The following is a 14,662-nucleotide window of genomic DNA, read 5'->3' on the forward strand; positions in this document are numbered from 1 at the left end:
AATAGAGGCCAGATGTGAGAAGTCCATAGCTAACATTATAATCAATGGGGAAAAACTGAAAGCTTTTCCTCTTATATCCAATATAAGCAAAGAGGCCCACTACCACTACTTCTGTTTAGGATAGTATCAGAAGTCCTAGTCAGAGCTATTAGACAAGACAAAGAACTAACTAAAAGATATAAAAATGGAAAGTAAAGAAACAAAATCATCTCTGCAGATGATATAATCATCTATAGAAAACCATAATGACTCAACAACAACAAAAATACCTGTTAGAACTAATAAGTGAATTCAATAAAGTTGCAGGATAAAAATTAACATATAAAAATCGATGGCATTTCTATATACTAACAATAAACTACCTGAAAAGGAAATTAACAAAGCAATCCCATTTATAATTGCTTAAGAAAATACTTAGAAATAAACTTAACCAGTGAGATGAAAGACTTCTACCCTGAAAACTATAAAACACTGATGAAGGAAATTAAAGAAGACACAGATAAATAGAAATAGATACTGTATTCATGGGTTGTAAAAGTTAATATTGTTAAAAAGTTAATACTCCCTACGTGATCTATGGATTCAATGCACTTCCTTTCAAAATCCCAATGGCATTGTTTACAGGAATAGAAAAAACAATCATAAAATTCATATGGAACTCCAAAAGATCCAAAATAGCCAAACCAATCCTGAGAAAGAGTAATAAAACTGGAGGCATCACACTTCCTGATTTCAAACTAAGTTACAAAGTTATAGTATCAAAACAGTATGGTATTGTATAAAAACAGACATACAGATCAGTGAAGCAGAATAGAGAGTCCTGAAATATGTTTAGGTTAACTAATATAAATTCATTAACTAATCTTTGACAAGGATGTATGAAAGGGTAACCTCTTCAATAAATGATGTCAGGAAAACTAAATATCCACATGCATAAGAATGAAATTGGGCCCTTATCTCACATTAAATACACACACAAAAAATCGACAAAAGATTAAATGCAAGACCTCAAACTGTGAAACTACTAGAAGAAAACAGGAAAAAAGCTTCTTGACATTGGTCTTGGCAATGATTATTTTGGTTACTAAAAGCATAGGCAGGAAAAGCAAGAAGAACTAGATCAAGCAGAACTAGATCAAACCAAAATATTCTGCACAGCAAAGGAAAACATTCAACAGCATAAAAAGGCAGCATACGTAATGGAAGAAAATATTTGCAAACCATACATCTGATAAGGGCTTAGTATTCAAAATATAAACGAAAATCCTACAACTCAATAGTAAAAAATCAAATAATCCAATACAAATAGGTTAAGGACCTGAATAGATATTTCCCAAATAATACATACATATGGCCAATATGCACATGCAAAGGTGCACAACATCACTGTTCATCAAGAAAATGCAAATCAAAACCACAATGAGCAACTAGCTCATACCTGTTAGAATGACTATTATGAAAAAGACAAAAGGTAACAAGTGTTGGTAAGAATGTAAAGAAAAAGGAACCCTTTGTATATTGTTGGTGGAGTTATAAATTGATTAAGGACATTATGAAAAACAGTACAGAGGTTCCCTCAAAACTAAAAATATAACTATGATATGACCCAGCAACCTCATTTCTGGAAATATATATCCAAAGGAAATGAAATTTCCATCTCAGTGAGGTATCTGCACCCATGTTCACTGCAGCATTATTCATAATAGCCAACACATGGAAACAAGTTAAGTGTACTTTGACAACAGATGAATGAATAAAGAATATTTGGTGTGTGTGTGTGTGTGTGTGTGTGTGTGTGTGTGTGTGTGTAAAGAGAGGGAGCGAGAGAAACACAATGGAATATTATGTAGTATTAACAAAAGAGAAAATCCTGTCACTTGTGATAACATGGAGGAACCTGAAGGGCATTATGCTAAATGAAATAAGCCAGACACAAAAAAGACAAATACTGCATAATCTCACTTATACGTGGAATCTAAAAAATCATGAAACTCAGAAGCAGAGAGTAGAATGGTGGTTTGCCAGGGAAATGAGAAGATATTGGTCAAAGGATACAAAGTTTCAGTTATGCAAGATGAAAGAGTTTTGGAGATCTAACGGATGGCATGGTGACAATAGTTAACAATGCTGAATTGTATACTTGAAATTCGCTAAGAAAACAGATTTTAAACTAATTTTTTTCAATATACACTCACACACACAGTAACTATGTAGAGGTGATAGATAAATTATTTAGCTTGATTGTGTTCTTTTCCCAATGTATACATATATCAAAACATCAAATTGTATACCTTAAATATATATGTTTTACGTTTCAAAGATATCACAATACAGCAGTGAAAGGAAAAAAAAAAGAAAATTGTGAAGGAATAAAAACTTCAGAAAGGCAATTGAACTAACCAAATAAGGAATTTTTAAATAAAGAGAAAGAGACAGCCAATAGTTACAGAATCCCAATATGGCTAGTAAAGGTTATGGACACCAAACACATTTTCAACATCTTTTATTCCAACAAACAGGTTTATGGGATAAACCAAGCCATAAATTGGTCCCAAACATTCAGTCATTGGCCTGAGTGGATTCTCCCCTTGAAAGAAGATCAGATCTTGGAACAAAACATTCCTCTAAGATATATGGCCTGGAATATTAGAAGCCTTGGTAATACATTTAGACTAGGCTTTGACCCAAAAAGTAAAAGGAAGGCAACCGCAAACTCTCAAACATAAATCCCAAAATGTGAAACCTCCTTTAACACAATGAAAAGACCACCTCGTATAAAAGACATGAAGAGTCAGACCCCCTCTGAACTTGTATATCTTTCCTTTAAACAAAAACTCGAACATTTCCAAGGAAAACAAGGCTGATAACATGCAATACTAGATGAAGAAAAACAGATTAATCCTGCTTTGGGGCTCACTTGAACTGAAAGTTCTGAAACGTCTTGAAACAAGCCTTAATTAGATGTTATGACAGAGATGAGATAACTGTAAAAAAAAATATTTGTTTAAGAAGCTAAATCTGAACATTAATTTTTTTCTTTTGGTATTTATTATTATGTGATATAGAAATTAATTGCTAACTAAAGTTTATGTTGGTGTTAACTATCAATATTTTTATTGGAGAAAAATTCTTTGCAATTAAAAAAAATCAGAAAAACTCAGCCTTCTCTCCCTTAGCTCAATTATTATGAAATGAGGTGATTAGAATGATCTTCCTCATTCCTGTGAGAGAAGACTCCTTGAGGTTATTTATTTTAATTTTCTGTGTTTATACTGAGACCACTGTGGCAGCCATATCCCTTTGGAATAACATCATAACCTGACTTTTTTTAGGCACCTCCATAGTGTGATGATTTTATCTTTTGTTTATCTAACAATTTTATTCAACTCAAAAACTTTTTATTCAACTCAAAATGTATTAACTTTTAAAAAGTGCTTTCATATTTTCTAGATAGGCTGCTTTTTGCTCTTTGGATTTATATGAAGTTGACACACTCTTCATTTAATCCATTGGGATTTAGCAAAATATTTATATTTTTAATATATTAATTAATTCATTAAGCCACAGTACTAACTAATCTGCATATTAACCTGGCATTTTGTAAAGTAAAAAAGGTCATAAAAGACCTTTAAATCTTCAGTCACCAATGCACCGGAGACATCACATTTAAGAGCATCAGCTATCTGACCCACTGCCATTTCAGATAAGGAGCAGTTTCCCCTGTTGACCTTGGTCTTGGCATAGACCTACTACAGTGGTATATATCACATTAAAACACACTGTTCCTAAGAGCCTTATGCATCTGGAACTCCTTACGGGCAAAACTAAATTAACTGGCTGAAGACAAACCTAGAGCTCTCAGAGACAGATCTTTAGTATCAAATTTTAAAAAATATGCTTAAGTAATTTAGGTTGAAGAAGGATTGTTTCCACTAAAGAACACACACTAGGTAGGTCAACAAGGAAAATGAATTTGCTAAAACTGTTATTTCAGAGGATTTAGTGGGAAAGGTGAAGAACTGGGAAGAGAAGAAGCAGCTTTTCCGGTTGTGGGTACATTGTCTAATTCACTTGAAATAAAATAAAGAACCATCATAAAGTACAAGTAGATATAGTCTGTTTTCTAATTAAAATAAAAGCAGACATTATAGTGCCACTTGGTTATACAAGATTAGCAACAGCTGCATTAGTAGAGTTGCTCAATAAAACATAATATAATCTTATAGAAATCAGTAGATGTTGTAGAAAAAAGTTGATACAGTGCCTTTCTTCAGTGCTCAAAACAGGGTTGCATGTAAAGAGAATTATCAAAGCTCCAAAACCAGAAATTGGGAATATCAAGCACTGCTTACTTTCTGTGAGCCTCGGGGAAAGGATGAGGGAGACGCCAAGGGAAGACTTCTGCTCAGTATCTCCCGGGTCAGAGGTTTCCCCCAGCATTAAAGCACTGCCCGTTGAGAGTGAAGGATTTAATATTTAATGCTTGTCTGTCTTTTTACTCTGTTTTGCCTCCACTGATTTTTGTATCCCTGTATCCACAAAACAGTCACTCAGAGAAGATGTTATCAGCCCAGAAGGTTAACCAAGCCTCCTTACAAGCTCCCAATCCACAGGAAACATCACGAACGCCAGAAGTCGAGCAGTTATCTATTGAATAAAACTGGGTATTGTAGCTCTCTTTACAATTCTATCATGTTGGGAGTAGAATAATTTTTAGGTGGTAGATTAAAAATATTACAACTAAATGTGCCCTAAGAGAGCCTAGGACCAGGGCTAAGACACTGGGTTGGCAGGTTAATTTCAGCAGGTGGGTGGGATTTATTTGGGCTGAAGTTGAATGCCTACCATTAGACTACTACCCACACATTCCAGTTACCTGCTGGGGTTCTAGAGACACATACATTCATAGTCTCTGATCTTTCCCAAGGTGACTGAACTGATTTCAAATGCCTAAATCTGTGGTGCAGAGATGAGAGAAAAGCCATTCAGTTCACCAGCCATTATAAAACAAACATGAAAGCCATAGACCAAGCATGTCAAACTCAAGGCCCGTGGGCTGCATGCCTTATTTATTTGGCTGGTGTTAGCCTTTGAGTTTGACATGCTTGCCATAGACCATCATGGTAGATTGCAAAAATGATCCCAATCCTTCACCCTCCCTACCTGGCATGCTTTCCATGTAATAATTTTGCTTTCTCACTTTGACTCTAGGCTTGGCCAGATGACTTACTTTGGCCAATGTGCATTTAAAAAAAATCATGACAGGATTATTTATCTGTACCCCAGCACATGTTTTGACACCATTCTTCAATAGGGGTTGTGTTGTGAGGTCAGTTTACACTCAGCTGTACTATTCTAGTTCTCTTGGGACAAACGACACATATGTCAATCCAGTCTTTCAGACCCTTCTTTCAGTATTTCGTTATGTTCTTACTGGATTTGGCTATGCCATCTGTTTGGAGGCTCCTCCCTTCATCAAGTCCCTAGAACACGGGTGGTCCACTCCACTTCCATTTTAAACCTTCCTTTCTAGCCCCGTATGTGTTTACTGGATGTAATTTGAAAGTCAATTAGAGCTATGTATTCTATAAATTTAAAATTTTAGAATTCATAGTCCACTTTCACAATTCATTATCGGTAGATGACAACTGAGACCTTCTATTGTATTATAACATCTTAACAACTGGAGTCTTAATTTACCATGTGGCAAAAATGGTATTTTTAAACTTCACATAACACCAATATTTGGTAAAATGCAGAATGACAGAGTTTTACTTGTGATATTAATTTATTCCTTAAGTGGCTTCTCAGCCTCTCACTCAATAAAATATTCTCACAGTGTCACATTCACTGAGCCAACATGAACGTTCCCATGCATTTCTTACTAGCTTTGTGAGACACATGTTTTGGCTCATCCCTAAAGAACACTCAAGCATGCTAATTTGATAAAGCTGCATAATACGGACATTCCACATTTGTACACTTTGGCCTTCCTGGTGGATGTTTATTATCAGTTATGCCTCAGAGTGCTATCGTCGCGTAGCATCATGTAGTGCAGATTAAGAGAACAGGTGAGACATAAAAATGAAAGGTCTGTTCTTACCAGCTCAGGGATCTGGTTTGATATGAAGCCGGCCTCTAAAGAAGATAAACAAACTTGGCTACAACCCAATAGACCCACCTTCCGTGCAGACCCAAACATCTGAACTGCTAAATACCAGAATAGCTCTGGTTTCCTTCAAGATATCCCTTTTGGCCATTTTTTTTCAGGGTATATAATTTCCACTGGACCTGTGTCTAGAACCAAAATGGTCTGTAGTTATCATTGGATCCAGTGAAGAAACATCTGTTGAGCTCCTGATATCTGTCAGACCCTGTGCAGGCCTGGGGAATGCAAAAGGAATAAGACTAGACCCCGATTTTCAAGAAATTCTCACTCTTGTTAGAATAAGTTGACATTTTCCTGAACTTACATCTCACCACTTTCTACTGTTTATGAAAAGTCTAGAAGAATCAGAGGTGTATGTTTTTTCCTTATTCTGTTTCATGCTTTATAATATGTAATAATTTTGACCAAACCTTTTGCTTCCACATATAACACTTTTCACTGTAGAATAAAATCTTTCTTTGAAAAATATTACCAGGGTACGTACTTTATATTTTACAGTTTGGAGAAAAATCTACTCACAGACCACACAACTCAAGAAGTGGCTATGAATTATTATTGTAAGTAAAGACTTTCCATTGCAACACCTTAGGCCTTTTCTTTTCAGTTGAGAAGCCATTAACCAGTCTCACTTCCACCTTCATCATCACTCTCACTATGCATGCCCCGATTCCCACTGCTTACATATTCTTCCAAATCTTCTTATAGTCAAATCCATTATATGAATGACCTTAGGAAAGGTCATTCCAACATCAAAAAAACTAAACCAATATATCATTCATTTGCAAAGGATTCTAATCCTTTGGCCATTCCAATATCTAAAAAACTAAACCAATACACCATTCATTTGCAAAGGATTTGGTAACATTGGAATCCAATATACACTTTATTCATATTGTTGCTACTATTGTCACTATGATTAAAACAGCTAAAAGTATAACATAATAGAGAGCTAAAGGTACTAGATCCATTTCTATTAAGGTCTCCTTCTAGTTCTAACCTAAAAACATTAACAAAATGTTCTTGGTAAATGGGATAAATTGTGTATTGCTTATTGTATGAGTACATAGAATACCTAGCTGAAGATAGACAGATTTAATTATTTGTACATTCCTTTGTCTGGATTTGTTTGCAACAAAATGCTCTGCATAACCCCAACCACAAGAGTAGGTTTCGAACCTGTTACTCTGGGCCCAGGGTGGGTATAGGACAGTGATGGCGAACCTATGACACACGTGTCAGAGGGGACATGCGAACTCATTTTTTGGTTGATTTTTCTTTGTTAAATGGCATTTAAATATATAAAATAAATATCAAAACTATAAGTCTTTGTTTGACTATGGTTGCAAATATCAAAAAATTTCTATATGTGACACGGCACCAGAGTTAAGTTAGGGTTTTCAAAATGCTGACACGCCGAGCTCAAAAGGTTCGCCATCACTGGTATAGGACTTACTTGCTGCTGAGACAGCGTCTTAATGAGTAGGAGGCGCCCCCACCGCAGGTGCGTGAACACTCGCTCCATGAGCCCCAGGCGTCCCACAGGCTGTCCCTGTCCTCCTCGGAGCGGGTTGTCCTGGAGCTCTGTGGGAAACAAGAGGATGGTCAGTCTCATGTCCCCAACGAACCTTGAAACACATGACCTGAAACGCTGGTGGCCTGTATGTCTGTACAGGGTGGGCTTTCTGGGGAAGAAAGCATGCATCAGCTTCTTTCTAACTTAATAACGTATATATGTTAGGGGAGAAGAATATTTCAGCTCAGAGACCCTGGGTAATGACTAATAGAGAAAATGGAAAAGGGGGCCAAGAAGAAGAATCTGGGTTAGTGGGAGGTAAATTGCAATAAAGTCACAATTTTGGCCAGAGTTCATGAGTCTACTTTTCATCTCTGTGAAGAGAGAAGCTGCTCTCAGGGAGGCTTCTGCTCTGAGAAACTGGATATGTGCATACCAGCACTGCTTTCCAGAACAACTGCTTATGCAACTGACAGTTGTTGTTTTTTAAAGAAGCAATGTTATTCTCAGTTTTCAGATTTGTTCATGAAAGTAACTGCATGGAGTGACTTTAGCAGAGACTGACTTTAGATAGATCGACACACTTGTTACTGACAAGCTTCCTCATGAAAACTGCATCTGCTGTCAGGAAAGTCGTTACGTACAGGCCTCATGTTGTGCTTCGCGTTTCATACACAGAAGAGTCAAGGATAAAACCTGCGCTATGGTTAATAGAACAGGCTCTGGAGTTAAAACTGTCTGGTTTGGATACGGATTCTGGTTTTTACTGTGTGTCCTTGAACCTCCTTACACTTCAACTTCTCTTTCTATAAAATGGTGATAATGTTATAACTACACTACCTCCCATGCATGCACACACACACACACACCCTATAGGAGGATTAGCTAAATGAACTTAGCCTAGGACTAGTTCCAGAGTACAGCAATCATAAATATTACCTGTGATTACCATGTTTTTATAAATTGAGAATATGTCATATATGTATTTACATAGTTATGTTAGTCTTCTGGGTTATAATAACAAAATATTAGCCTGGGTAGCTTAAAAACAACAGAAAATAATTTTCTCACAGTTTTGGGAGATAAAAGCCCAAGATGAGGGTTCCGGCATAGTCCCTGGTAAGAGCTCTCTCTGTGGGTTGTAGATGGCTGACTTCTCACTGTGTGCTCACAGGATCTCCACTTTGTGTTAGCATGGAGAGAGTGCGAGCAAACTCACCAGTGTCTCCTCTGATAAGGGCACTAATTCCATCATGAGGGCCCCGCCCTCATGACCTCAGCTAACCCTAATTACCACCCATAGAACCCATCTCCAAATATTACTGTATTGAGACTTCAACATATGAGGGGGTGGGGCAGGACTCAATTCAATCCATAGCAACAGTTCTACAAATAGCTAATGTAAATTGTGGCCAAATCATTTTACTGAATAAACCAAATGTGATATCTAAACATTAAAGGTGGTATCTGCTCATGTCAATCAGAGACATACGTAGGCTAAATATTAGAATTTCAAAACTATATTTGTAAATACCAAAACCATTAAGAAAATGTGCATGTCAAGCAATATGGCAATTTCATGTTCCGTTTTCTCCCTGAAGAGGCAGTGTGGAATACTGGGAAAGCATGGGACAGGGAGCGACAGAAGGGTAACTGCTCACAAAGCACTTGAAAACTTGACATGATATAAGCCAACATCACCAGCACATAGTAGGCTCATAAATGGTAGCTCTTATTAGCATGTTTAAATTACTTTCTCATGCCCTACCTAGTCGTACTTAGGGTTATGTTATCCAAGCAGGAGGGGCCTCTGGAAAAGGAAAGAATATCCTCTCCTCCCCAGAAAACTAAATCAGTTGCTGTGCTCAGGTGCCAAATTGATGACTTCTTGTAAGTTTTAAACCTGGTACAAATTAAGCCAGAAGCATGGCCTTAGGGTGCTGTATCAAGGGTTGGTTGACTGGCATGTGCTTTATTTAGATTATTAAGTCATTTCCAGGGCAGTGGGGTAGCTAGTGGTTGAGAGCAGGGAGTGTGGGCCTGCTCAGCCTGGGGAGGAATACTGCTCCAGAGTATCCTGACTGAGATCTCCTCATGATTCAGTTATTTCTAAATCATCAGATGGGGATAATAAAGATCCCCACATCACTGACACATTATGAGGACTAAAATAGTTAATATGTATTTATATGCATAGATGCATAACCTATGGACACAGACAATAGTGCCTTAAAGGCCTGGGGTGGCGCAGGAGCCAGGTGGGGGAGGGTAATGGGGCAAAAATGGGGGACATCTGTAATACTCTCAATAATAAAGGCACATTTAAAAAATATATGAAAAGCACATAAAGTGGAAGCAACCCAAATGTCCATGGGTAGATGAGTGAATAAATAAATTGTGGTATAAACATAAACTGGAATATTATTCAGCCTTAAAAAGGAAGGAGACTCTGACACATGCTATAACATGACTGAAGTTTTGTGGACATTATGCTAAGTGAAAATAAGCCCAACACAAAGGACAAATATGATACGATTTCACTTATAAGAGGTACCTAGAGCAGTTAAATTCATAGAGACAGACATTAGAATGGTGGTTGCTAGGGGCTGGAGAAAGGGAGGAAAGGAGATGGATATAGAATTTCAGTTTGAGAAGATGAAAATAATTCTGGAGCTAGGAGGTCTTGATGTTTGCACGATAATGTGAATGTACTTTATGCCACTGAACTACACACAAATGATCAAAATGGTAAATTTCATGTTATGCATATTATACCAAAATAAAAAAGCAAATACATACATATATTTTAAAAAGCTCATAGGGACTAAATAATAAACACTGTACAAGCATCAGATGCTATTATTATTTAACATTACTTATTAACATCATTTATAAACATATTTGGGCTCAGAAAGGCTCTAGGAGGTATACTGGGAAGGTACACATGTTTTTCTTCTTTTTTCTGAGTTCAGTTGAGACACTGTACTCTTAAGGGATCATCTCTGAAAATCCTGACTTTCCCACAGCAGAACCTCCCAGAGACCTGCCACGTTGCTTGGCCTGGAAATCTGACCTGCCAGGAGTTTGAGGTGGCATAGAATGGGTAGCAGAAACACACCGGTTATTGCAAAGCCTGTCCTTTCCTAAAGGAAGTATTTATTGAGGTTTAGGATTAATAAAATCAGTCTCTAATCATGGCAATGTGGGGTACTCTGTTTCCAGAGCTTAATTAAGTAGTGAGGCAAAGAAAGCTTTTGGCCATTGAAGTATACCAAGCCTCTTCTCCATACACCCATTAAATCATTCCTCAGATATTAAAAAAGTTTGTGTTGCATCTCCTGACTCTCCTGTTGCTTGCTCTGTGTGATTGGAAGATGGCTCTGTTGAGAGAGTACTTGCCTGATCAGTAACTATTTGTGTGACAAACATACCTTATACAATCCAGTTTCCTTCATTTTATTAAAATTAAATATGACTGAGCTAAAAACCAACATCACAAATGCTAGGATTCATGAAATAATTAAAATGATCAAGATGAGTGATACTGTCCAATTACTACAACTGCAAAACAAAAACATAAAACAATCCACATGAGACATTCCCATGTGAACTCCATTCCCATGTGAGATAAGAACACCAGAATGCCAAATCCTGGGGAGGTTTCTCTTTGGCTGCTCTGTGGATAAGATATTTAGGAAATAATGTAGAATTGAGATTTTGTTTTTCTAGAGAAGCAAATTGTTTCATACTCTGTGTGGAAGTTGCTTGATCTTTTTCATGTGCCTTGTTTAAAGAGCACTAAGGTGAGATCTCACTGCCTAAACATCTTCCCTCATCACAAGACAAGTTTCAGCACAACTAGACATACCCAGTACGCACATTTCTCGTTAAGAGACTGCACGGTATCCCAGAAGCCGGTCATGGGCCTATTTCTCAAGCTGTAACGAATGATTCATTTCAACTGAATCCATGTTCAATGTTAGAAAATATAAAGTGATTTTCCTCATCTTTCACTGTGCTAGCTTTTTACATCTATAATCTAAAATGGCATTTCAGCAATGCCTTGCAGGTCATTTAAGACCTAAAAGTGTTTGCTTATTACAGTTTTGCAGGGGGCCTTCCACAGACACAATGTCTGTGCCCGCTTCAGGTGGGACCCGTGCTTATTTCTCTCTTACTTTGGACTGTGCCGTCCTCTTCATTCCACAGTAGCAGTTTTAAAAAGTAAAAATTTCGAATTGCATCTAGCAAGAGAAACTGAAGCAGAGGGAAATAAGCAATAGATCATGAGTTGCCTAAAAGCAATGATGATTCCTTTCGAGCTTAAAATTCTAAGGTTTTCTAACACACCGCAGTTATTCAATTTCAAAAAAGTCTAGCTATTTCTAAATCTTTGGTGCCACATGATGACCTTTGAATGTAGTACTGATGATGACTTTTAAATCAACTACTTGTTAAAAACTCATCAATCCACTCCCCAGTTCCATCCATCATTGCTCCTGGTCAGTTAAGTGGCTCTACACCTCAGTCAATGCCAATTGCATGCAATGTACAGGCATGCCTCATTTTGTGGTGCTCTGCTTTGTTGCATGTCACAGGCGTGTTTTTGCAAGTGGAAGACAAAACCCTTCACACGCAAAAAGATTACGACTTGCTTTATTGCCATACACTCTTTATTGCGGTGGCCTGGAGTGGAACCAGCAATATCTCTGAGGTATGCCTACAGATTGTGGCCATAGACCATTAAATACCTCCTAGGAATATCGGAAGAAAATTAAAAGAGCTTCTCTAAATCCATCAACCTCAGAACGGTGTCATTTCCTCGCCATTACTGGCTTATCTAAATGTGGTTTTCAGCTGATAGTTTTGTGGTTGATTTCAGGGCCAAATGTAGCAACCAAGTCTCAGGTGATCAGCTTCAAGCCTGACAGCTCCAAGTAGTTAAACACTGAGTAATCACATGAAGCAATAGTTTCTCTGCATCACACTGCCCAGCAGACACTTAACCTTAGAATGACCTCCCCTGAACCACTTTATCCAGAAACCGCTTTCCCTGGAACCTGGACAGGTTATCAAGGACTTATGAAAGATGTTGTAGGATGAAGCACAAATTAGCAATAAAAAGACTCTAGAGTTATATTTGCTCCCCCACACACATACACAGAGCTCTTGGAAAATATTTTTTCCAAATGTTATAACAAGAGGTCAGGATACATGGAACTAAATGAAAACGAAAGTAGGTGCTGAGGAAATGGATGATAGGTTTTGTAAAATTGAAATCATACAACAGATGAAGTTCTATTATAAGCAAAGTGTTTTTCAGACATCGACAGGTCCTCAAAGGTAGCAAAATGCGTTACAGGAAGAGGCAAAGAACAGTTCTTACTGTTTCAAGATCAGCAAGAAGGCACTTGAGTCCCTGGCTTTTCTCTCCTCCCAGACAGACAGCATTCAGCGTAAGCCATCTGGAGCTCTGCATGTGACGGTATAAAATGGATGTCACACACCTCTAAATTAAAACGAGGGGCGAGCCCTCCAGTGATGAGAGAACCGTGTTTCCTGTGGTGTGCCCATGCAAAGTGGAGAAATCTATACCCAGAAACATCCTGTCCATGGACCAAGCTTTGAAAATGAATTTGCAGATGCCATTTTTAGCTCCCCTACACATCAGGTCTCTATAAATCTTATCTAATCCTTGGCTTCTATAACAACGTGGAATACTGGTTCCGCCGCCAACTGTACGTGGTAGGGGTTGTGATTCCCTGCTCCTGAGAGCTTACAGACGTTAAGCAGTAACTGGGCTCTTGTAAAAGTCCATTAGCTTTTTGATGTACTTTCTTAAAGAGCAGAGTGTGTGGATACTGAGGCATGAGCCTTCCCAGATATGTGCTGCTGGCTTTGCTGAGGAAATTCGGATCATCTGGTTCTTATCACAGCTGCACTGCTGGGGAATATGATGAACTGCCAGTGACACAGCGCACGGTCTTTCAGAGGCCACTGCCTGAAGCTGTCCCTTGCTACTGAGGAGAAAAGTCAATCCCGTAACACGGTGTAAGAGCTATCTGGGCACAGAAGGCCTTTTGGGTACCTGTCTTCCTTTTCCTTACACACACACACACACACATACACACACACACACACACACACACGCACAACCCTTTCACATTCCTGTTAGGGCACCTACTTTGCACCAAAGCCTGGAGGATTGGTGATGAGGGGAAAATGCTGGGATTTACTCAGTATCTATGTGCCAGGAAGTATGCCAGAATTTACACAAATGATCATATTTAATACTCACAATGAGCCATGCCAAGTTAGAAATCTCTCCCCCCACCCCCAGACTTCACAAATAAGAGAATTGCGGCTCACAGAAGTTGAACCACCTGCATCATGGTGCAGGAGAAAGAGCACAGACTTGGAGTCAGACAGTCTTGACTAGTCATATTCTAGTGAACTTGACTTAGGCACATCGTCCAATCTCTTCGAGTCAGTTTCTTCATCTGTACAATGGGAACATTGATACTTCTCTTACCACGGTGATTATGAAGGTTAACCGAGAGAATGTATATAAAGTACATGTGGTAGTTTCTGGCATGCTAGTGTTAATTATTTTCTCTCTCTACTCATGTTGCAAATGCACACACATACACACATGTACACACACACACCACCTGTCACATAGCTAGTACCTGGTGAAAACATATTTTTATGCATATCTGACAACCTTCTGTGCTGTCTAGCTTCAAATTTTGACCTTCCTTTGCATTTTAAACAGTATTTATCATTGCATGGATTTTTTTTATAGAACAACCAATGTTGCTGATTTTCTTTTAAAAAATTATTTTGTCCTCAGAATTCTTTCCCAACCTAGGAATAACAACTTGGAGATGGAATTGAGACAGCTTCATAACTTTTTAGAAAACAAAAACCTGCCTCTGCTCAATATCAAATGCTTCAGTAAGATTTTCATTTCAGAATGA

General features: G+C 38.0%; 1 protein-coding gene across 1 annotated transcript in view; it reads right to left on the minus strand.

The window, feature by feature from the left end:
• The window catches only part of ADAMTSL1 (ADAMTS like 1), an 863,772-nt gene that overhangs the window by 354,011 nt on the left and 495,099 nt on the right, over window positions 1–14,662 (minus strand). The window contains 1 exon segment of the mRNA XM_014460878.2: window positions 7,623–7,750. Within this exon segment, the coding sequence (XP_014316364.1) occupies window positions 7,623–7,750 (128 nt within the window).

The sequence above is a fragment of the Myotis lucifugus genome, unplaced genomic scaffold, assembly GCF_000147115.1.
Source record: "Myotis lucifugus unplaced genomic scaffold, Myoluc2.0 scaffold_144, whole genome shotgun sequence".
Taxonomy (NCBI): Eukaryota; Metazoa; Chordata; class Mammalia; order Chiroptera; family Vespertilionidae; genus Myotis; species Myotis lucifugus.